At 43.8% G+C, this 25114-nt stretch overlaps 1 protein-coding gene across 1 annotated transcript in view; it reads left to right on the top strand.

Annotated features, from left to right (window-relative positions):
* The window catches only part of dmxl2 (Dmx-like 2), a 66348-nt gene that overhangs the window by 39003 nt on the left and 2231 nt on the right, over nucleotides 1–25114 (top strand). Inside the window, exons 30-53 of the mRNA XM_080730804.1 lie at nucleotides 188–452; nucleotides 1145–1347; nucleotides 1501–1905; nucleotides 2348–2530; nucleotides 3172–3468; nucleotides 4573–4764; nucleotides 4898–4974; nucleotides 5954–6084; nucleotides 7402–7647; nucleotides 11346–11539; nucleotides 13406–13539; nucleotides 13640–13725; nucleotides 14094–14295; nucleotides 14734–14851; nucleotides 15808–15873; nucleotides 17110–17196; nucleotides 17763–17884; nucleotides 18919–19060; nucleotides 20455–20515; nucleotides 20881–21008; nucleotides 21122–21199; nucleotides 22705–22796; nucleotides 23191–23243; nucleotides 24566–24783. Of these exons, the coding sequence (XP_080586930.1) occupies nucleotides 188–452; nucleotides 1145–1347; nucleotides 1501–1905; nucleotides 2348–2530; nucleotides 3172–3468; nucleotides 4573–4764; nucleotides 4898–4974; nucleotides 5954–6084; nucleotides 7402–7647; nucleotides 11346–11539; nucleotides 13406–13539; nucleotides 13640–13725; nucleotides 14094–14295; nucleotides 14734–14851; nucleotides 15808–15873; nucleotides 17110–17196; nucleotides 17763–17884; nucleotides 18919–19060; nucleotides 20455–20515; nucleotides 20881–21008; nucleotides 21122–21199; nucleotides 22705–22796; nucleotides 23191–23243; nucleotides 24566–24783 (3780 nt within the window). The remainder of the gene's footprint in view (nucleotides 1–187; nucleotides 453–1144; nucleotides 1348–1500; nucleotides 1906–2347; nucleotides 2531–3171; nucleotides 3469–4572; nucleotides 4765–4897; nucleotides 4975–5953; nucleotides 6085–7401; nucleotides 7648–11345; nucleotides 11540–13405; nucleotides 13540–13639; nucleotides 13726–14093; nucleotides 14296–14733; nucleotides 14852–15807; nucleotides 15874–17109; nucleotides 17197–17762; nucleotides 17885–18918; nucleotides 19061–20454; nucleotides 20516–20880; nucleotides 21009–21121; nucleotides 21200–22704; nucleotides 22797–23190; nucleotides 23244–24565; nucleotides 24784–25114) is intronic.

Genomic DNA, 25114 nt, shown 5'->3' with positions numbered 1-25114 from the left:
GACATGAATCCAAAATACACTGATGGTTGTGCTGTCAAACGATGAAACTATATGGTATCTACCTGTATGGGTTGTGGGGCTCCCTGCTTCATCTCTCTCTCGACTAAGTCCTTGGCCTGAAAACGATGACCCCTTATGCTGTTTGTTTGATGATGTCGTATTATGCTGTTTGTTTGACGATGTCTAGGTGTTATTGGAGAAGATGGAAGACCTCCAGTTGGCCATGATAGTGGCCAGGCTGTACGAGGCCGACTTTGAGACGTCCTCCACCTCCCAGGGCCTCCTCTATGAGAAGGTCCTGGGCTGCAACAGGGACGGCAGCGGCTACCACTGCTCCAGGCTCCACCCGGACCCCTTCCTCCGCAGCATCGGCTACTGGATCATGAAGGACTACACCCAGGCCCTGGACACGCTGCTGGAGCGCATCCCCAAAGAGGACGACGACAACCCTGGTCAGATATCCACTCATGTTTCAACCAGTAGTATTAGCCTACTGAAAACTGTCTAAATGTACACTAGTGTGGATTTTGACAGCAAATTTAGATTGAGTTTCAGTCATAGTCTTTTGAATCAAATTTAATTTAGTTTTAGTCATATTTTTAGTTTTAGTCTACTAAATCTACAGTTGATGCACGCGTTGTAAGAACGTAGATCTGCAATTTTCAGAGTGTAAGCTGCATGCGTAACACCCAAACATACCTCCTGAGCTGTAGCTCAGGAGGTAGGTGGCCAATGATCCGTGGGTCGAAGGTTCAAATCCTGGCTCCTCCTGTCAACAAGCTTGCCACCGTTGGTGTGTGAATGGGGGAAGTGAGGACGCTGGCGTCGAATGTTCGCCGCTTCACTTCCCAATGAATGAATGAATGAATGAACCATTGTAAAGCGCTTTGAGCACTTGGAAAATCGCTATAAAAATGCAATTCATTATCATAGGTTAGTTTTTATTTTGTTTTTATCAGTGGAAAAAAAAGGTATTCGACAACTTTTTTTTCGTCTTAGTTTTAGTTGACAAAATCAGAACTGACGCACACATAACTAATCATGTAGGAGGAATTACAGTAAAAGCAAAGCTGTAGACATCCTAGTTGTGACTGTGTCTGTGTGTTCCTCTGGCCCTGTTCCCTTCCTCATCTCTCCTCCTCAGATGTGATGGTGAAGTCCTGCAACCCCGTGGTGTTCAGCTTCTACAACTACCTGAGGACACACCCCCTGATCATCCGCCGCCACTTTGCCACCCAGGAAGGCACCCCGACAACCGTCGGCCTCACCGCCGAGAGGAGCAGCGCCGACGAGATCAACCTTATAGAACGCAAGCTCTTCTTCACCACCGCCAATGCACACTTCAAGGTGGGATGAGTTTAGAGTAGAAATGTGACAGCGTTATATACTTTCATAAGATTCTAAATAGAAGAAATAGAGGAATGTCTATAGCATGTGTGCAATTATAGTATTAGACACCGTTGGAGGTTCTCTCCTAATCCTGTTGCGTGTCTTTCGTAGGTGGGCTGCCCGGTCTTGGCGCTTGAGGTGCTCTCCAAGATTCCCAAGGTGACCAAAAAATCTGGCTCGTCACCCGTCAGTATTGGCTCGTCTTTGGCCAACGTCAGCTCCGGCCAGCCGCTGGAGAACGGCACCCAGGGAAGTGCGGCAGATTGGGGCGCCCCAGCAGCCCCTGTCCAAGCCTGGGGAGCCAACGATAGCGCAGCCAGCCTGGACTGGAGCCAGCCTCTGGTCCAGTTGGAAGACCAGGGGCTTCAGTTGGACTGGGGAGCTGACAAGAACGAGGACAGCGAAGACGACGAGGATGATGATGGAGGTTTGGTGATGAAGAAATCAGAGTCTGAAACCAAAGCAGAGCAGACCTCAGAGAGTGGCAAGCCGGCACTGCACAGAGATGACTCTCAGGTAGGAGACCTCCTTTTGTGCATGCATAGTAACTGTGTTGTTATTGAAAAGTAGCAGCTATTGAAAAGTAGCAGATCTACAAGCTTGCAGCGCGGCACTCAGTGCCGCGCTGTGAATACATGTAATTTTGTGGGTGCTTGACATGAAAAAGTTTGAGCACCACTGACATACAGTAGAAACATAGGTTTTTTCAAAAAACCTTAGAAGGATTTAGAAGACACTTATAGAATTGGTTCAAAATATTCAAAGACTTACACAAATTTTCAAGATTTTTCAAAAATAGCAGATCTACAAGCTCGCAGTGTGGCGCTGTGAGCTTGTAGATCTGCCATTTTATTTAATAGTTAAAGCATAAAACGATGCGTAATAATGCGTTCCCGGTCTTCTTAATGGACTTAACCTAAAGTAGAAAAAACATCCATATTTGACCTTGGTCTTTCAGGGCGAGTCAGAGGTGGACATAATAGCGGAGCAGCTGAAGTTCCGTGCCTGTCTGAAGATCCTGATGACAGAGCTGCGTACACTGGCCACCGGCTACGAGGTGGACGGAGGGAAGCTCCGCTTCCAGCTCTACAACTGGCTGGAGAAGGAGATTGGAGCCATGCACAAGATCTGCAACTACAAGGTGCATCACCGATCCCAAAGTCCACTGTTGATTTTGTCGAAAAACTATGACGAAAAATGTTCGTCCACTACCTTTTTTCACTGAGGAAAAATAAATAAAAACAAAACAAAAACTAAGCTATCATGCCTGAAACTAAGACTAAATATATTGGCAATTTTGTCTACAAATAAAAACTAGACAATGTTAGGGAGGGACTCTTGGAAAAAGATATGGTAGTATTAAAAGACAAGTTATTTTATGTTCGGTTGCACTCAGGTGTTGCGCTCTGAAAATAGGCACTCTACAAGCTCACAACACTTCGTGTTGTGAGCTTGTAGATCGGCTATTTTCAGCATTTAACCAAGTGTAAAATCAGCCATTACGACGCCACGAAGGTCCGCCAAAATACATTTGTGTTGACAAAATCAACTGTACATTTAGTCGACTAAAACTTATGATATTTCATTGACTAAAACAAAAACATTTCAGATGTCTAAAATGTGACTAAAACTAAATGGAATTTTATTCAAAAGACCATGACAAAAACGAAAATCAAAATGTGCTGTCAAAATCAACACTGGTTCACCGGTCCGAAAATTCACGCGTTCGCTTTCATGTCGTTTTTCTTGACGTGCCGCCGGGTTCCTCTCTCTGACCCGCAGGTGGAGAGTAAGGAGGAGCGCCCGGAGACGGAGCGCTGGCGGGAGCGCGGGGCCTCGCTGGACATCCCCGACGACAGCCTGGAGCACATGGAGGCCGGCACCTACGAGCGGCACCAGATGGAGCGCCGGCGGCTGCAGGCCAAGCAGCTGCACTCTGAGAGGAGGAAGGCCTGGCTGAGGAAGAACCAGGCCCTGCTCAGGGTCTTCCTGTCCTACTGCAGCCTGCACGGGGCCAAGGGAGGGGGGGTCACCTCCGTACGCATGGAGCTCATCTTCCTGCTGCAGGAGAGCCAGCAGGTAATGACAGTCATTAACTAGAAATGCACTCTGTCGGGGTGCCAACTTGCGCCTAGCTCACAAGTAGGCCATGTACTGTATGGCCTACTTGTGCGCAAGCAGAGCGTGCCATGAGGTGTGCTCACAGGCGTTAAAGTTGTCAGTCCTGGGGACTGATTTCAGTCTTGAGGATTCCATAGGGGCTATTTCTGAGATCAGTGCAGATCTGCAAAAAAATAATAAGGGTGAGGTGTAGCGATAGCCGCAGTGTGAATGACAAGTCAAGTGATCTCCAAACTAAAAAGCAGTTATAATTTCAAGATATGAGTATTTGGATTGTCCAGACTAGCAATAGAATACAACAGAACTTCAGAAGATACTTCTTTAAAATGAAGCATGGATTGGCACGCGCACATTCAGTGAAGGCAGTTCAGAACTTTAGAGAAACACCCCAAATATTGGTGTGCGCTGCACGCGCCATGTTTTAAAAATCACATATTGGACATGGTCTGAAAATAATTTGGCTTTAACCCCTGCACTCGCCCTGGCATCACCACTGGCGACCCAGTGACATCACCACTGGCATCACCAGGAATGCTGGTCCCTCATTGGCTGTTAATGATGACATTGTCAGAAATGCTGGTTCTTGATTGGGCTACAGGCTTAAACAAACAAATATAATGTCCAATAAGAAAAGGGACAGAAATCTGACTTTTGTGAGTTACAGAAAAGGTTACGAAAAACGTCCATTTAACTCCCAAGAAAGGTTCACAAAACTAATAACATATTAAGTGATGTATGTATTTCTTTATTTGCTAAAATAAGTGTTAAATGCTCTATATTCTGATTCATAGCAGTGATCTTCAGGTTGGGATACCAATCATTTTAATCGATCAGGAAAGGGAACAGCATAAACAAGTGAAATTGGAAGTCATGGCACAAAGCTGATAAATGGGTACTCTCTCCTGATTGGATGAAATTGAAAATTAGTTTTCTCTTTATTGAAGAGCTGACCAGGGAGACACCTGTTAACTGTACAAGTACTTCTTCTGCCGTGTCAATCCATATATACATAATTTATTTTAACCTGTAACCTGGGTTTTCCATTTCTATCCTTCTGCGTAGGAGACCACGGTGAAGCAGCTCCAGTCTCCCTTGCCCTTGCCCACCACACTGCCCTTGCTGTCTGCCAGCATCGCTGCCACTAAGACGGTCATTGCCAACCCGGTGCTCCACCTTGGCAACCACATCCACGACATCCTGCACACCATCGTCCTCATGGAGCTTCCACCGCACCCCATCGTCCTGGACGACCGGGTCAGAACTCACCTCCAATCTAGCTTTTATTTATACAAAGCACAAAACTACATTGTCACCTGCAGTCATCTGCTGAAGCCCATAAGGAATTATTGAAATGTGTGTATCTTTTCTGCAACCCACAACCCCTCAGGTTAATATCCTGCACACGCTGGCTGCTTCTCTGTCTGCCTGCATCTACCAAGCCTTGTGTGACAGCCACAGTTACAGGTAAACACACACACGCATGCACAAACACACACTCTCACACACACACACACACACACACACACACACACACACACACACACACACACACTCACACTCACACTTACATACACACTTGTATTTCTACAAAGCAGCCTTGTATATCACAGGCCTTGGACTGAACTTGGTGCATTGTTGTGTTGTATGTAGTGCAACTGGCATCTACCCTAGAACACATTTTCCCAGTCTCCGCTAAAATGGCTTGTCCTCAGATTAGCCGGGAATTTTTATTATTGTATTATGATCTAGAGTGCATTCATTCATTCAGGCCATCGGCACATCTTCACATCCCACGTGTCTCTTTTTGTTTTGTTTTCGTCGGATCATGCTTACTTACCCAGCGAAGATTCTAACTCCCCATTGGAATATAATGGCGATTTGGCGGAGCCTTCTCCCCCCCCGGGAAGCTTCGCGTGCGCGTTTCGTGCACGTCAATGTGGTCACAATCAATGATCTCGGTATGTACCGTAACTCCAAGCATTTTCGTTTCAATCGGCTCCGTCAATGTTGCTAAGCTAGTGGCTGCTGTGTACACAGTAAGTCAATGAGAAAAAAACACCCATCCCCCTCTGGGCCCTCCCCCCTCCTCCTCGCACGCAGATGGGGTGTGCCGATATGTTGGGTAAGCCGATCTGGTGATAAAAAAGGTGTGCCGATATTTTTTTTTTTATCATTTTTTTTTTTTTTTCGTTTTTAATCACCTAGTGCGTATATGTGCGACCAGGCTGGGCCGTCTTGCGCAATAATGCGTATATGTGCGTTCAGGCTGAGAAAGAGTTAAGTGGACAAGTCAACCCTGGGAATTTATTTTCATCTACTTTAACTGTGAACCACTGCCATGCCAGTATGCACTACAAAGCTTCTATATCCATGCAGGGCGCTATTTTCCAGTTCAGCAATATAAATAGCCTTAAGTGATATGCATTCCTGTGATCGTGTGCAGCAGCCAGGCGGCGGCCAACCAGTTCACAGGGATGGTGTACCAGGGCCTGCTCCTCAGCGAGAGGAGACGACTCCGCACGGAGAGCATAGAAGAGCATGTTACCCCAACCTCCACTCCAGCACAGTGGCCAGGTAACCACACCACCTCTGCTTGATCCACACTTGGTCTATGGCAGTGTTTCTCAAATGTTCACATTTCAAGGTCTCCCCTTGACGGGTTCATTTGGTTCCATTTCTACATTGTCAGAGTTACAGACTTGTATGGGTCAATTTAGACTCCCCTAAAGGAACCCACAGAGTCCCTGTAATCCACTTTGGGCGCTTTTCGACCGGCAAAGAACCGGTTCAGGTTCTTCCTCCCGCCTATGGGACGAACCACAGGTGAGCTTTTCCACCGAGAACCGAGTTGGTTCCGAACCGTAAAAGGTTGTTCGGAACGGGAACCATAAAATCCTTGGTTCCTCTGGTTCAATCTGGTTCAATCTGGTGGAAATGCAAGCCGGTTCGCAAGAACGAACCAAGGTTCCAAGAACGAACCAAGGTTCCAAGAAATTTGAACAGCACTGGTTCTTGAACCAAGGTTCTTTTGGTGGAAAAGACCCCTTAGAGAAACACTGGTCTATGGGATCAGCAGCTTTGCTTACTGAAGTCCCACATTGTGATGCTGAAATTCCATTCTCTACTATCCAGGGGAGGGTGAGGTTGTAGGGGAGGGTGTATCACCTTTGATGTTACTTTCCATTGTGTTTGTATCATTCCAATGCACCATTTACCAGTTCAGTTGTTGCGTTCACCCTCACCTACAACCACATCCTCCCCTGGATGATGAATCTGCGTACGTCCAGAGGCAAATGAACTCACTTCTCTGAGCCTAATCATTAAAAAAACTACAGATTACAGAAAAACCACTGAATGTTGAATGTTCAGGTTTTTTGGGTGTAATTGAGGTCAGGAAACATGAAAAAAGCCACAAAGAAATATATTTTTTATGTCATAAGACCTTTAAGTAGATGACAGAAATGCTCATATTTGTCATTGTCAAGAGGGACGAGGGATACTTTTGAAACGTTATAATTTAGAAGAGAAAATGGGAAATCGGGGTAAGGGGGGGGGGCAAGAGTAAGAGGGGCAGATGGTGTTCTAATTTGAGAGCCCTGTAGCCTCTGGGAAGAAAACTCAAAGCGTGTTTAACATGCATGCATGGGGTCTACTCTGTATTGTAGAAAAATGAAGAATTTCCCTAATGCCATGGAAGCTTTATTGCACAATGAGGAGGCTGCTAATCCAGTGGTTCCCAAACTTTTTAGCTTGTGAAAAAAGAAGGGGTGGGGGAATCTTTTGAAACATTAGAATTTTACTCGAGTCCGAATGGGTTTCGGGACCCATTCGGACTCGAGTAAAATTCCAGTGCTTGGGAACCAGTGTGCTAAATCTGCTTTTGCCTCCCAGGTGTGTCGTCCCTCATCTCCCTGGTGGCGTCGGCCAGAGAGGAGGGCCAGCCCAGGCTCAACGTGCTGCTGTGCGAGGCCGTGGTGGCGGTCTACCTGTCCCTGCTCATCCACGGCCTGGGCACGCACAACAGCAACGAGCTCTTTCGCCTGGCGGCCCACCCACTCAACAACCGCATGTGGGCAGCCATCTTCGGAGGAGGGGCCAAGGTTATCATCAAGCCCAAGAGGCCCGAGGCCCCACCAGGTATGTACTCTGGTGCCTAGCTTTACTTCTACTTGCTTCTGTTTCGATGTCATCGTCGTGCCATTCCCGTCTCCATCAGCCCTCTCAACTTCTATCTCAATACTGGCTCCCTATCTCACTTTCCTGTTGATATTGGATCCCTCTCATTTCTCTCCAGATATTGGATCTCTGTCCAGTCTTACCTGTTCCAAACTCTCTTATTCTTCTACTTCTTCACCTTTTACTTATTTTTTCCTCCGTCCAACAACTCTCAACATCCTGGCCGTTTCTCTTATCTGAGGCATCCGTCTTACCTGAACACTGGTCCTGTGTGGATCTCCACCTGGTTCGATGGACCTTCCTTCACTCAGTCCCATCCTCTTTTCTGTGTGAGCCATGCCGCGCTGTGTGTAGTCTCCTGTGTGAGTGAGTGTGCCCTCTGTGTCTCAGTGACGGCCGATGTTGAGGCATCCAGGCCAGAGGACGCTCAGGAGACAGGAAGGCCTGAGCAGAGCAGCCCCACCCTAAACCCTGCCCCCGCTGTCACCCAGCCCCCCCAAAGACCCCCTCCCCCCGCCCGAGGGGGAGAAGGGTCAATTCCTCATGGGTCACCGGCATCCAAGGCCAGCTGTGAGTAACGGAGCTGGTCGCTTGCAGTGCCGTTTTGCAGGATTGCAGTGTTCTGGGTTTGCAGGATTGGATTGCTGGTTTGCAGGACTGTGCATGTTTAACTGTGCAGGTGTTGTGCGTTGTTGCAGATGCTTGACTTACAGTAACTCCTCTCTCTTGTGCAGCTACTACTGAATGCCCCATGTGACAATAAAATAAAGCCTCCTAGTGCATTACCAACCAACAGCTCTTGTGTTCGATGTTCCGACAGACCATCATGTGCCTTTTTGTGTGCGTGCTGTGGCGTGCGCGAGTGTGTGTTAGTGTACTGTACGCGTGTGCATTGCATTGCATGCCTATGTGTGTCCTGTATGCGCTCACCCTCATTGTGTGTCGTCCCTGTTGTGCAACCGAAGCAGCAGCTAAGACTAGCGAGCAGATTTCAGTGGCCAAGGCTGAGCAGCCCTCTGAGACTAACGCTGAGACTAACGCTGACCCTGACTCTGACGCTATACCAGGTACTCTGTGAGTGGCTAGACTAACCGAAATAACAGAGCTGGATGTGCCTGCATATTTCTGTTTAGTCACTGGCAATCAAATAGCAACAGTATGTTGTTAATTGTGTATAGTCTTTTTAACGATTAGATTGGTGTGAACTTGTTTAGCCCTCATTTTCCCTCATGTAAGTAAATAAGGATGGCCGTGAATACGTCTGCGTTAGCAGCCTTCCACCACTCGTCCTGCCCAGACAGACTTGAGTATCTATAATCTAACCCGATAATAAAGTCTGGCAATGCAATTTCCTACACACAATTTCTAAAAGCAGCCAGCAGCTGAAAACAGACACATTAGACACTGCACCAGGTAGTGCTAGAGTTGCGAACCATTACCAAGTTTAGAGGTACAGTGGTGCAGCAGCTAATGTAACACACAGTTCACAACAATTTGCTTTGAATAATGTTGTTTTGTTTTTCAAAAATACGCCAGTTCCTGTTTTAATGCTGCTGGCAACAGGAGAAGCAGACCTCCTGTGTTGTTCAGCTGGTTAGTGAGCTTATGTTGCTGCTGACTGTTTTGAGATGTTGTGTAGAGGAAATTGTATTGCCTGAGTCTAGACTTTAGTATCCTACCATATTATAGATGCTAAAGCAGTGGTGGGCAACTTTATGATGGAGAGGGCCATTATATTTCCGCACTCACTCCAGAGGGCCACATTGCATATACTGTCGGGCAGAAACTCTTATCTTCGTACTTTTTTTTATAAATTAATGCACTACTTTGTCATTCTATGTCACACAAAAGTAGCAGGAATAGCGGATCTACAGGTCGCAGTGCGACACGCTTTGAACTTTTGATCTATTTTTTTTTTTACATTGGAATCCTGATTTTGTGCATTTAGTTATACAAATATATTGGACATAAAAAAGACAATCATGTTCTTGGGCCATGTTTGCATGTTTAGAATTGTAACAGCTCAATAATATATCAGTATTCTAATATTAACCTGCAGGCTGCATTAAGTGAGGAGGGCCACTAGTTGCCCATGTATGTGCTAAAGTCTGTCCAAGGCCATCTTCACCAGGCCCAGGCTGAAATCCTCCACTTGTTCACAGTCACACTGTATTTGCACGGTATTTGTGGAGTAGGTAGATAACGGGCTGACATTAAGAACTCATATCTCTGAGAGCCTTTTATCTGTTCATCTTCTGACTCTAAGCCTTCTGAAGAGGAGAGCGTGCTATCAAGAGATGGTAAAATGCCAGCCTGGTTATAGGAATCTGTCATCCAAATGTTAACATTTCAGATGCAGGCACACATGCACACCTAAACACACACACACACTCACACATTCATGCATTTTGTCATAATTGAGCTCTTGAGGATGCAACGCTTCAATCATGAAAAAGAAAAGGAGAATCCATCCCCCATTGTTTGCGTATGGGTGCTTTTGTGTCACAGCCCGTATCAAATCCAGTATCTTAATGAAACAGTGCTGTGTGTAGTTTTGTGTCTGTGTTTGTGGTGTCTTAACAACAGCACTGTCTAATCTGGTGTGTGTCTCGTTTTGTGTGCGTGGTGGACCTCAGTGGTTCCAGAGATATTGACCCAGGATGGTGGTGCAGGTTTGTGTGCAGCCTACAGTGTGTAATGCGGTGCGTGTCTCTGTCCTAAACCTTTGTGTGTCTCTCTCTCTCTCCTTGTGCATCTGAATCAGTCACACATACTGTATTTCTTTCCTAAAGTGTGTGCACACTTTGACTCATGCAACCAGTCCTATTTCAGAGGAACATTTCATTCTTCACACTGAACGCTAGTCTCGTAATGTAGCTTGAACCAGGGGTCCAGTTGTCCTGATTTAAAAATGAATCAAACACGGAACGGAAAGTTCCTATGATTGGCTGTTCTGGCACCCGAAGCAACATGTTCTCCATAGGATTCCATTCTATTCCCCCGAACTTTTACATTTGATTTTCTTACCTTAATAAACATTGTCATTAATACTTCTGTCGCTAGTTTAAAGCCTCCTTTCAATCACCATGATATACGATTTGTGGAAATATGGTCCAATTTATGGTTATATTTGATGTTATAGCAGGGTATGCTGTAGGAGGCGCTTGATTTCATAGGCTTGTGATGATTCTTCTTCGTGTGCTTTATTTTCGGCAAGCTCAAGACAATGTCCCATGTATCCCTGCGGTTGCACGCGACCGTTGGCAGCCAATAGCATTCGAGATGGTATAATTTCTACCAATGAACGTTGATTTCTACAATGATGGCGGCACCCATACAACCGCCAAAAAAAGCTTCATTTGCACAGCATAGAAACCAGTGGCTTTCCACCGTCCATATTTTTTTTACAGTCTATGGCTTGAACAGAGGCTGTATCCAGTTCTCTCAGTTACAGTGCAGTCAGAGATGGTACAGATGAAGTACGTACCATACTGTTCCTCACCTTCCTCCTCTTTCCTCATTCTTTGGCAGCGGTCGTCTGTCTGTGTGTCTGTGTGTCTGTGTGTGTGTGTGTGTGTGTGTGTGTGTGTGTGTGTGTGTTGCTGTGCAAAACCATATTTTTAAAGACCTTCCCTCCTCTGCCCCCCCCCCCACCTCAGCGGTGCCCCCTCCTCCTCCCCCGGCGGAGGACGTGGACAGGCAGCGGCGCCGGTTCAACATGAGGATGCTGGTCCCCGGGCGTCCCGTGAAAGAGACCCCGGCCACCCCGCCCCCGGTGCCCGTGGAGCGCCCCGCCTACAGGGAGAAGTTCATACCCCCGGAGCTCAGCATGTGGGACTACTTTGTGGCCAAAGTATGTGACGCGTCGTACGCCCCTAGATTCACCTGTTTTTAAATAGGAATTTGGAAGGTTTTGATGTGTTTATGTCAGCCTGATGGAGAGTATCCTAATCGCCGGCTGCTTTGGAAACCGGCGATTTGTCCGTATTTCTGAGGCTCAGAGTAAATGTAATCCGAGTATTTCCTTATTCTTTTTTTTGCGATAGTATTTTCTTTCACTCAGAACAGAAAAATGACAATCGCGGCCATCAGTGCTTTTGTAACGGCCGGTAGAGAAGAGCTCATTTTAAATGAACGCAATCTGGAGTTGGATTACGAGATAAATCCACTTTTGTGAATCTCATAACACTGGCTTGTATTGGGAAACCGGGCTTCCTGGTCACGTTATCTCCCATTGCATTTCGGGAATTGGAGTATTTCTCTTCAGCCGCGGCTGCCCCATAAACTACAGTTTAATATAAAACAATAACCGACGCATCAAACGAATCGGGGGCACTGGGAGACATCAAAGAGTTTGACGAGTGGGCGCGTCGTGGGCAACTGCTATGGACATTAGACGTGGATATTTGTCATTAACTGTTCTGCTGCCCTTGACGACGCTCACCGTCATTGAAAGGGTTAATACCATGGCGCCGTTGACGGCGAGGACTGTCAATCTTACTGTATATACAGTAAAGATATTATTACTTACTGTACGTCGCTCCGGTCCCGCCCGCATCGGTAATGTCCGCGATTTGTTTACAACGCACGTCGGGCGTGCACGCGAAGTTAACGTCCTCCATAGTAAATCCATTGAGAGGCCCATAAAGAGACTTCATTTTCTCCAAAAGGGACATTCTTATACAAAGGATGGTCTCCACTCTCCATACTGTACACAAAAGCTGGGCGCAGACATGTTTCTCTTCTGGGCTCACACTGTCATGTGACTAGATGTCGTAATCGTTGCCGTCAAGTGATAATCCAAAAAAACAAAAACAACCCCCTTCCGGCCCTTCAAAATAATAGCGGCGGCCTATGGAGGAAACGGCGTGGCACCGAGGCACCAAGCAAACCTTCAGATTAAGAGGCAGTAGTTGTGTTAACAGACATATACAAGCTGCCATGAAATCATCAAAACAAAAGGAACAACAAGTTTGAAACTGCTCCACTCAGAGCGTTACTACAGAGTACCCCTGGCAAACATAAATATCTATATCTATATATTACAGTATATCTTCACTGTCTGGCCAAAACCTCTTAACTCCATTTTTAAGGTTTTAAATAAATCAGGGCTATTGAACACCCTTATGTCTGTGTGTTGGTTAAAATAATATTGAACCAATGGAAAGTAGTAAAAAGCTCTTCGGTCAAAACCACCTAACTCCACTTGAGCTTATTTTCCCGAAAATGAACATTTTGGAGTTAGGAGGTTTCGGCCCGACAGCAGAGATATCTATTATACATGTCATGAACATTAATTTATTGCACTCTTCTGCATTGAATGTAAGCTCTAAACTGTGTGTACTGTATGTTTGTTATGTTTCATATTATTCACTCAATGTCTCGCTTATGGGAGAGCCGCTCATAATACTCAAATAACCGGTGTTACTTTTGTAACCTATAGTTTTAATTGTAGTGATTTGCTGTATTGATGTAATGTAATATTGTATCTGGGATCTTGGGTTTAAAACCCTGAAGCAGACCTTGTATTGAACTCTAGTTTCCTTTACTTTGTTTTGCAAACTGCTAATAAAGTATTCAATCAATCAATTCTATTCTATTCTACTCTAGACAGCCAACATGGTGATTCACAGGGCACAGAATCTTAACTATGCTGATCTCTCTCTCTCTCTCTTTCTCTCTCTCTCTCTCTCTCTCTCTCTCTGTGTCCCTCGCCCAGCCCTTCCTGCCTCTGTCAGACAGCGGTGCGTTATATGACTCGGATGAGAGCGGCGGTGAGGAGGATGAGGACGACGATGACGCCTTCCTCTCTGACACCCAGATCACAGAGCACTCTGACCCAAACTCCTACAGGTCAGACTCAGCCCGAGCCTGTTGTTCCGCTTGAACCCTGAGCTGTGGCGCTTCATTCATGTATTCTAACCTAACGTTTTGTTCTTTGGTTGATACGCAGCTGGTCTCTGATCCGACTGGCCATGGTCAAAATCGCTCTGCACAACGTTAAGAACTTTATCCCAACAACTGGCCTCGACTTCACAGGTACACACACACACACACACACTCGCAAACGCATACAAACACATACAAACACACTATGGTGATACATCCATTATTTTGGTGCCTTAATTGTCGGCTTGTCTGGGCGTTGAATATCAGTGCTTCACACTAATATGCACATTGCATTTACAAACAACAACTTTTGCTATTTCTTATTGTTAAAACAATTTACGCAGTAAAATACCCCCTAATAATAGACCGCTTACAGGATCGCATTTCACCAATTGAATCGATGATCACCAATTAATCTTTTTTTCTATGCCGATAATATGAAAATAGAAACAGTTGCTCTGTCAGTTACCCAATCCTAGGTCAGAGTTGACCTGTGGTTGAATGGCTGTGTGTTTCAGAGCTGCCAGTGAGCTCTCCTCTGTGCAACGCTGTGCTGAAGACTCTGGAGAACTGGGAGCAGATGCTTCTGGAGAGGATGAACAAGTTTGAAGGCCCGCCTCCCAACTACATCAACACCTTCCCCAATGACATGAGTGCAGGAGGGGGGCCCGCCATACTCCGACACAAGGCCATGCTGGAGCCCGACAACACACCTTTCAAGTGAGTTTACTTTTCTTTTTATCTGTGATTTGTATTTTATTGTGTAATGCAGTGGTTCTCAACCTTTTCAGGCTGTGACCCCCAAAATAATCATATTTTAACTGGGGACCCCCCCCCCCCCCCCCCCCCACCCTGAGGATCACTAAGAGTTGAGGCAGTACATTTTGTATAACATGGTTCTATTGTGAAAATAGCTGGTCTACATGCTTGTGAGCATGTAGATCGGCTATTTTCACAATTCTGTCTCTAATATATTACATTTTGGCCAATGTTTAATTTGTCATTTTAGAGGTATTCAAAAGTGAGAAACAATGTTGCACATTAAGTTAATCATCTGGGGACCCCCACAGGTTGAGAAGCCCTGGTGTAATGTCTTGGAACAGCGCTCTAGGTTTCCTGCTGTGGTTTTTATTTGTTTGGGGTTTTGTCCTCTTCCAGGACCAGGAACCACCTCTCCTTCCCAGCCAGACGACTCTGGCATTTCATGGTGAAACAGGAGATGCTCCAGGAGACGCTGATTCGCTTCATCTTCACCAAGAAGAGGAAGCAGTGCGAGGTCAGCATCTCTCCTGCTGTCTGGATGATGATGTTGCTTAATGATTTGCCCCCTTTGTGGTTTATCATCTTGTCTGATAAGAACAAAATGCATGTATATTTTTGTTCTTTCCTGAACTCGCCCAAATGATGCTGTTTATCATTATTGTACTTAATAATCTCATAGTGGGCATGTGATGTCTACAATGGTTTCTAACTAGAAAGATGCAATTCTGGGAAATTGCAAGTGGTTGCCGTGATGCGACTCACACACACAATTAATTCCGTCCCTGTCCCTTTTATGCCCATATATGGAGATCCCTGATGTCATAAATATTAAGCACGTATCTTGGAATGCCCATATATGGACATTGTGTCAGTCTTATGCGGTCTATGATGTCAGACATCTCTGATGTCAGTCATCTCCATATTTGGGAAAGGATACATTTTTGCATCTTCCCATTCAAGTCAATGGAGAAACTGTATTCACAAATAAATTATTATAAATTAAACGATATAGTGTATCTCTTAACAAAATGCAAGCGATTTGACATAAATTGTAAAAACTGCGGGAGGAGTTGCCGGAAAAATAAAGTTTATTCTGAAATAAAGTCGGACAAGTACTATAGTGTAGTTGTCCTGTTAGGGCAACCACACTATTTCTCTGTCTGAACAAAGCTGTAAATATAAACTCTAGTACTTGATGCTTCCATTCGATTATTAATGATATGCAGAGATCATGAGTTCAGATTACATTTATAGTACCTACTTTCAGTAGCAAAACCAATGTTTGCTGTTTGCTATTCACTCCTGCACACCACACAACTGTAGCCCATTTCCTTACACTCCACTTTGTGTGTTCATCAAAGATCCTATCAACCCTTGTCATTCTCTTTTCGTTCTCCGTTTTGTGTTTGTGCATGTGTGTTGTGTTGTGCTGTGTAACCGTGTTCTGCGTCCACATTGTGTGTTCTGTAGTCTGTAGAGAACCATATGGACCATCTAAGCCTAAATAGGTTAGCAGGAGCTAGCCGTCTGAGCAAGGTAATACCCCTCATCTTCCCAGGTATCTGGCTCTGGGCGTCCATCTGTCCGTCTGTCTCTCTGTCTGGAGGAGTCACTACACAGCCCGACAGCCGAGCTTGGATGAATGAGATCATTTAGATGTTTCTTTTTAAATGTATTTCGGGGGGCACATAATCATAATGTGTCAAATAATTCAGTATGAGGTGTTTTGGTCTGGGTATACATTTGCAGTATAGTGTCAAATGTATACTTTGTCTGTTTTTATCAACAACAACCAAAAAAACAAGCGTCACGGTCGTACAAAGAGGTATAAATTGGTCTCAAGGGTTTTTATGTTTTTTTCCTCCAGTCTGGTCTGATAGTGACTGCTCCAATCCATTCTTTCCACCTGCCTCATCCGTTTAGCAGAAATCAACTCCAATACAAAGATCTCTAATATCTAATTGGGGGGGGCTTGATTTTTCAGCTTACCTGGCCTCACCTCTTTCCACTTGCCAGTAACACTCACGCACCCAGCTGTGTTTCTCACTCACTTTTTCCTGGCCAGATGTTCCTGCTGGAGCCAAAATGCACTAATCCACCTTGTAAATGTGATCTATGTTCAGAGATGTTGCACATAGTCCTACTAACCTGCACTGGTGTAAAGTAACCAAGTACATTTACTTAAGTACTGTACTTAAGCACAATTTTGAGGTATTTGTACTTTACTGGAGTATTTCCAATTTCCAATACTTTTACTTCTACTCCACTACATCTTGGATCCAAATATTGCACTTTTACTCCACTACGTTTATTTGAAAACTTTAGTTACTAGTTATATTGCATATTTAAATTATAATCTTATGAATCATACATGAACCACTTTAGCCCTATTTTATACCTAGGCTATTTGAAAATGGCCGATCTACAATCTCACAACGCGTCGCATCACAACGCGTTGCACGCTTGTAGATCTGCTATTTTCAAACATTTTTGTACTTTTACTTTTTGTACTTTAAGTACATTTTGATGCTAACACTTTCATACTTTTTCTCAAGTACATTTTGAATTCCGGACTTTTACTTCTAACAGAATATTTCTATAATGCAGTATTGATACTTTTATTAAGTAGTATCTGAGTACCTTTTCCACCACTGCTAACGTGCATGCACACTGTGTTGGGGCGGTTTAAGGCTATAATGCAGCAGGGTATCGTGTCAGTGGTCACATTTGGCACATTAAAAAACACATTTTTGGTCATAATGTGTCTTCCAGGTGGAGGCTGATCTGGGCTACCCAGGAGGAAAGGCTAAAATCATCCACAAGGAGTCCGACATCATCATGGCCTTTGCCATTAACAGGGTAAGAGTTAACTGGGTAAAAGTAGGGGAATAATGTGCATATTATCCCGCCGAAACCTCATCAACAACTTGGATGGGGAAAAATCCACACACTGAATGAAGTTCATTTCAGATTGAGGTTTTCGGTCTGTTACAGTTAACATTATGTTTTCTTTTTCCTTTACTGCCTGCAGAACTATCCCTCTCTTTGCTCCAGTGTAAATTTTGACTGAAATCTTTGATTTAGTTTAGTTTTAGTCTTTTGAATTAAATGTCCTTTAGTTTTTGTCATATTTTAGTCATCTTAAAGGTTTGAGTCTAGTTTTAGTCGACTAAATATAATAAGATTTCAGTCAACTAAATCTACAGTGATTTTGTCGACAACCGTCTATTTTGGCAGGCCTTGGTGGCGTCGTAATAGACGATTTTACACTTGGTTGCCTGCTGAAAATAGCCGTTTTCAGAGTGCAAAACCCGAGCACTACTAGATCTCTTCTCCACTAGTCCCTCCCTAACGTTTTTGTCTAGTTTTTATTTGTTGATGATCTCTCTTTCTCTGGGTCTGCTCTGTTCTCTCTCCTTCACCAGGCCAACTCCAATGAGATCGTGCTGGCATCCACCCATGATGTCCAGGAGGTGGACGTCTCCACCCTGGTGGCCGCCCAGCCCTACACCTGGATAGGAGAGGACTTCGACAAGGAGTCCCGCAGGTCAGGCTCCAGAAGATGTTCCATACAGACCAGTGTTAACTCTGACAGCAAACGTTGATTTAGTTTTAGTCATAGTCTTTTGAATAAGTGAATGAGTCATATTTTAGTCATCTAAAATATTTTAGTTTTAGTCGAGTTTCAGTCGACTAAATATCGTAATATTTTACTCGACTAAATCTACAGTTTATTCTGTCGACAAAAATAGATTTTAGTGGGCCTTGATGGAGTCTTGCTGCCTGATTTTACACTTGGTTGCATGTTGAAAATGGCCGATCCAAAGTTCACAACGCATCGCAGTGTGAGCTTGTAGATCTGCTATTTTCAGACCAACCAAACATAGTACATTTTTTAATTTGTTGACGACATTGTCAATATATTTAGTCTTAGTATTAGTCATAATAGCGTAGTTTTTATTTAGTTTTCATCTTTGAAAAAAGGTAGTCGACAAACATTTTCCGTCAAAGTTTTAGTCTACGAAATTAACACAGACGATGTTGCAATACTCTGGAACTGGGCTATCGTCACTGTCGGGCAGAAGCCTTGTATGTCCAAGACTGTTACTTTTCATAAAATGGAAGGAAGAACCTGATGCGCTCCAATGCATCCAATGCAGTTACTATGTAGCCAAAAGCTTTTGTCAATACTTATCATTGGTTAAATATTTATAAATTAATATAGTTTCAAACACTTTCAAAAAGTAGTGGAAATTCCATATCTACAAGCTCACAACGTGTCGCGATGCGGCACGTTGTGAGCTTGTAGATCGGCTATTTCCACTAGCAATGTTATTTTTGAAGTAAAAAATTGTCAAATATGTCAGTCATTCCTTTGTATATTTAAGATATGTGTCATGATTGCCATGTGCAACTTCAAAGCCTACAAACCAAACGGAAATATAATTGTCAACGACAAATACACAATTAAATCGTTAATCGCAATTATTTGGGTGACAATTAATCGTCATGTAAAATGTCATAATCGTGACAGCCCTACTTGAAGACGTTTGACCATGGTCCTCATATTGTGTTTTACAGCTCTGATGATGCAGATTACCGCTCGTCTCAGACCAACATCGCCCAGGCCAGTAACCCTGCGTCCTTTGCCCAGCAACAGATGCCCGTGGCTTCCTCCATGCCCTGGCTGGGCAGTGGGCAGACCAGCATGGGAGCCAGTGTGGTACGACACTATACTGCAGTCATAGCATTTGCACATAACACAGCTGTGAGACGGCCAGTTCCCCAATGTCACCAAGAGTCCTGTAGTTGCAAGTAGTTGCCAACAGGGGGAATGGGAGCTTTGGTGTTGAGCCTTGAGACCACTCAACCATAACGCTCTATGGTTGATCCTGCATATTATTTGGTTACCATATACTGTTTACATTTATTTGAATTTGGATCATTTAAAAAAAAGTATGGCGATAAGGACATGTTTTGATGTACAATTAAGAAAGCAGTTGGTCCTAGACTTGGACTTTTCTTATGCGTCCAGTTTGCACAGCTATCTGCCTCAGGCCAAAGACTAAACAGCCTCCTTGCTTAATCTGTGTAGACTGGGAGTGTGTTTGTGTTGGATAGATAGCGCTGCATAAGGACTGATAGTCCCCCTATGGCCAGCAACCCCCAAGGTGCAGATATGCGTCAGACAGCATGCAGCCAGGGTTCTTGGTGTCCCAGAGCACCACCCCACTCCCTGTCAGACGCTGCAGGGTGTCATATAGGTTCATTAGCTTTCAATTGGCGTTTCTCAGTACCAGGAATGGGACAATATGAAAATTTCATGTCACGATTATTGTGACCAAAGAAATGGCGATTTATTATTACCGCGATAATCAAAATGTCCCCAACATCCTGATCCATTATCCTAGGGCAGAACATTTGCCAAAAAATGGCAGATCTACAAGCTCACCACCCGGCGTTGCGACGCGTTGTGAGCTAGTAGATCTGCTTTTTTTTTTGTCAAATAGATTTGGTGTCGTGAAAAAAGGACTGTATCAAGTATATTACGAATTAGAGGGTTTAAATGGTACCGGATATGCAGCTTGCCAAATAAAAAGTGGCGGAGGATAATTTCACGTTAAATTCAAATCTCCACGATACGATTATTGTGAGTGTTTTTTTTATCACGATAAACGATAATAACGATCATCATCCCATCCCTACTGTATCTCAACCGGGAATCCTTGGCTAGGTCAGGAGGATTATCTCCAACATCGTTAACGTTTGCCATAATTCATCCACTTTGTAATGAAGTGTATACATTGTTGTGGTCACGTGTCACTCTCCCCTGTTGTTAGCACCGTTGCTTTCTAGACTAGAGCATAGCATGTGTGAATTGATTCAGCAGCGATAAACGCCCTAGAAAGTTGCTGCAACCACTAGAGGAAGTAAGGAAATGAGAGCTGTGTCATAATTTAGTCAATTTACACCCAAATGTCTTACAAAACAACCAAGAAAACACATGCTGCTTAAATAGTTATTTTTTCATGGAAAAGTGCTCTGCTGAAATATGTTTTCAATCAGATTTATGCAAAGAAAAAAAAACTCATTCTGAGAATTGATGTTTGTTTTCAGATCATGAAGAGGAACCTCAATAATGTGAAGCGAATGACATCCCATCCCATATATCAGTATTGTAAGTACCCAAAAATCTCCCCAGTACACTGGTGCATTTCTTTAACCATTATTTTATACTTTACTATTCAAAAAAATAGCAGATATACAAACTCATAGCTATGAGCTTTTAGATCTGCTATTTTTGAAAAATCATGAAAATGTGTGCAAATCTTTGAATATAAATATCTTTAAAGCGAACATTTGTAACTCAAATCAATCTTTCTCGGGCGGTCAAACACATATAATTCTATAATTCTGACATTACAATGTTTGAGCACCACTGACATAGAAATATAGATGTATGTATATATTTTCTCAGAAAACCATTAGGATTTAGAAGACATTTTTAGAGGTTAAACGGTGCTTCTCTGTCTTGTCTGTCAGACATGACGGGCGCTCAGGACGGCAGTGTGAGGATGTTCGAGTGGAACCGACCGCAGCAGCTCATCTGCTTCAGACAGGCAGGCAACGCCAGGGTCACGCGCCTCTACTTCAACTCCCAAGGCAATAAGGTACATGCTGTGAGATGCATGTGCTCACACTCAACCAGCCATGTTTTGTCTATCTCTGTCTAACTTGTCGGCACTCTTCTCCTCTGTCTTTCTTTCTTTTCTTATCCTTGCAGTGCGGAGTTGCGGATGGAGAGGGTTTCCTGAGTTTATGGCAGGTTAACCAGACCTCCTCCAACCCAAAACCTTATCTGGTGAGAGCATACAGTATACATGGTGTCATATGCCGAGGGTTCCTTTAACTTTTAAGCTCTCGAGAGAAGTCCTCTCGAGAGTTGGTCACTTAAGCCCTATTTTATCATTTTTAACTTTTTTTGAAAGTAGCTGAAAAAGACCAAGCCGTTGTCGTGATCTTTAGATCTGCTATTTGTAGTGTTGCCCGATCACGTGATCGGATCGGCCGCCGATATGGCCGTTTTTATAAGATCGGAGATCGGGGAAAAAAAAAAAAAGTTTTTTTTTTTTTTTTTTTTTTTTTTTTCAAAAACATATTTTCTGGGAGTACTGAAAGTTACAGGTAAGGTGAATGCGATATGAAATGTAAGCTTACCATAATCACAGTAATCCTTAATCATTTTCAATCATATTCAAGGGCTTTTGGAGAAATGAGACAGACAGAGCACTGCAGAGGGAAGGTGATTGTACAGCTGGCAGCTGATGCCAATAAGTAGTAATTGGCCCCTTGCTAATGGATCAAAGGAAGGCAATTATGTCTCTCTGCACTGTCAACTAGCTCAGTGGTTCTCAACCTGTGGGTCGGGACCCCCAGGGGGGTCCTCAAATTATTTTGGGGGGGTCCCCAGATGATTAACTTAATGTGCAACATTGTTTTCTCTCTCAACAGTAAACAAATCAACATAAAGTTTAAGTGTATAGAGGGTATCTGCACATTTCGAAAGTGAAAAATTAAGGACTTTTTAATACCTCTAAAATGACAAATTAAACATTGGCCAAATTGTCAAATATTAAAGCCAGAAATTGTGAAAATAGCCGATCTACATGCTCACAACGCCTCGCAACGCGAGGAGTTGTGAGCATGTAGATCTGCTATTTTCACAATAGAACCGTGTTATACAAAATATACTTCCTCAACTCTTCAGGGTCGGGGGTCCCCAGTTAAAATATGATTATTTTGGGGGTCACGGCCTGAAAAGGTTGAGAACCAAGTGATAGAATGAATAGATTTTTTTTTTCTTCTTAATGCCTTACCAAAAGATCGGATCGGGAAAGATCGGGATCGAATCGGAAGCAATAATATTTGATCGGTATCGGATCGGGAGCAAAAAAACCCTGATCGGGGCATCCCTAGCTATTTGTGAAGATTTGTGATAAAAAATAAAATCACATGTAATGGCATGCCAAAAACAAGGATGCCAAGGTGAAAGTGATTAAATGAACACTCCAGATTGCAGTGTGGTTCCAGATTCATTTGTGAATTTAAAAATCATTGATAGGAAGTCGTGCCATAAAAGAGCATGTTCATCCGTATTTTAAAAATGTTAACATTTTTGTATTAGATGCAATTGTGAACAATAGCCAAGTAAAATAATGTATCCACTGGCCAATCATATTGTTCACTGCAGCTCAACAGTCAGTGTGAGGCGTGGTCAGGAGATGTCTATGAACTCTGTTTGTGATCAAACCGTTACTTAACCTTTTGAAACCTGCTGTCCCTCTACTTGCTCATCCCTGACATCAGAGTTGGCAGTGCCACACTAAGACCTGCGGTGACTTCGCCTTCATCACGTCTTCTAGCCTCATCGCCACGGCCGGACAGTCCAACGACAGCAGGTCAGCTATTTAACCTGTTCAACCCTCTATATTTAGTCAACTAATTACTTTTTTTTTTTTAAATATTTGTTTTATTGAGCACATTATGAATGACAATACAATATATCACAGTATTTCTCACATTTGCCCATATTTTTTGTTGTTTTTCTTCCTTCTTTCCCATCCCCCCCAATGTTCCATGGTCAACTAATTACTTAATTGATCGGGGTTGTCTCTGTGCTTGATCTGCTCCTATTTCCCCAAATCCCTCCCCTTTGCAGAAAATACCGGAACTACAAGGCCACAATGAGTTGCAACATACCTAGTTATGAGCTTGTTAATGTGCTGTTTTCCCTTGGCATTATTGTTTTCTTTTTTTTCAATTAACACTCGTGTTGATGTGCTTCCTCCACAGAAATGTATGCCTGTGGGATACTCTGGTTTCGCCCGGCCACAGCATGGTCCACGGTAAGAAACCTGGTTTGTCTCAATGGCTTGGATGTCCTGAAACTCATCTCCAACCTCATTAACACATTGACCGCCATTTTAACATACCTCCGTACTCCCACCTGCCATTCGTCTCCATAGACTTCCATGTAATTGGGTGTGCACGGATCATGCACACCCATGCCTAGATAATGCACCACGTGTGTCCACATTGCTCACAGCTTTCAAACAAAAAAATCCGAATGGAAATCCGTTCAGGCATTCATGAGATAACAGCCACTATGTTTAACAAAGATGGCTGCCAAAATGGCTGCCATGCTTGAAAGATGGGGTTGCTATGGGGGTTAAACATGCAATTTCGCGATTGCTATCATGCCTACTCCATTTTTTGGGGTCAAAAAAAATGTTTGATTTTTTTTTTTTATTATTATTATTCTCGGGACTATCGGGCCTGGCGGGGAAAGACATTGGAATAATCTCGGGACTATCGGGCCTGGCAGGGAATGAGTTAACCAAAAACTGCAAAAGTGCAATCCCCAAAACAGTAGAATATTTTCTGAATAGCAATAGCGTACCCTTGTTGTTTTTTCTATTTTACTTGTCTAGAACGGTAAAATTGTATACATTTATGTATTATTGTTTCTGTATGTCTCTGCTACTACCACCACCCCCTGACCACCACAACCCAAAGAAACCACACTTTACAGAAGACCACAATGGAAATATGTTTTGACTAAAGTGGAATGAAATTTGCACTTTGACAACTGCATTTAGTGTTTTACATGAAGTGAAATAGTGTATTTAAAGGCACTGTTAAGACATTTCTTCTTAGAATAAAAAAAGAAAATACTGTTCATCAAAGCTACTGCGAAAAACCCATAGTTGTCCCCAAATTATTTTGGGGGGTCCCCAGATGTTTAGCTAAATGTTAACATTGTTTTCTCACTCAACAGTAAACAGACCAACTTACAGTATAAGTGTATACAGGGTATCTGCACATTTCTAAAGTGACAAAAAGTGACTTTAAAGACCTTTTTATTACCTCTGGTCAAACACTGGTCAAACTGTCAAATATTAGAGGAGGAAATTGTGAAAATAGCAGATCTACATGCTCACAACGCCTCGCAACGTGAGACAATTGTGAGCATGTAGATCGGCTATTTTCACAATGGAACAGATCAGGTCAAACTAAATGTAATGCCAACTCCTACAATTCCAAGTGCTTGTGCAGGGTTGGCTGGTCCCCGGTTGAAATATGATTATTTTGGGGGGTCGTGGCCTGAAAAGGTTGAAAACCACTGGTTTAACCAACACACGTTTCACATGTGCTCTTGTACCGCCAGCCTTCCCCTGCCATGAGAACGGCGCCACGGTGCTGCAGTACGCCCCCAGACAGCAGCTGCTGATCACTGGGGGCAGGAAGGGCTTCGTGTGCGTCTTCGACATCCGCCAGAGGCAGCTGCTGCACACCTTCCAGGCCCACGACTCGGCCATCAAGGCCATGGCCCTGGACGCCTCCGAAGACTTCTTCGTTACCGGCTCGGCCGAGGGGAACATGAAGGTGACCTGCTCGCCGCTCGCCACTCAACCGCTAGACACATTAACTCAGATTTATTGTACATTGTGTGTCCCGTGCTGGAAATAGCCGATCTTCAAGCTCACAGAGCATCACAAAATGACACGCTGAAGCTTTTAGATGGGATATTTCCGCCATAGGACGTTGGTTCTCAAAGTGGGGTGCGGGGTCCCCAGCTAGATGATAGTTAGGAACCAAATGGACCCTTATTGGATATGTAACTCTGAGAGTGTACAAATAGAACCAGCTGGACCTGTTAAGGTTGATTTGGTTCCATCTGTACACTCTCTTGAGTAGCATTGATTTTACAATATAA

The sequence above is a fragment of the Nannobrachium achirus genome, assembly GCF_963921795.1.
Source record: "Nannobrachium achirus genome assembly, chromosome: 7".
In the NCBI taxonomy this organism is placed as follows: domain Eukaryota; kingdom Metazoa; phylum Chordata; class Actinopteri; order Myctophiformes; family Myctophidae; genus Nannobrachium; species Nannobrachium achirus.
The sequence above is the reverse complement of the archived record's forward strand: the minus strand, read 5'-3'. Positions and strand labels throughout refer to the sequence as shown.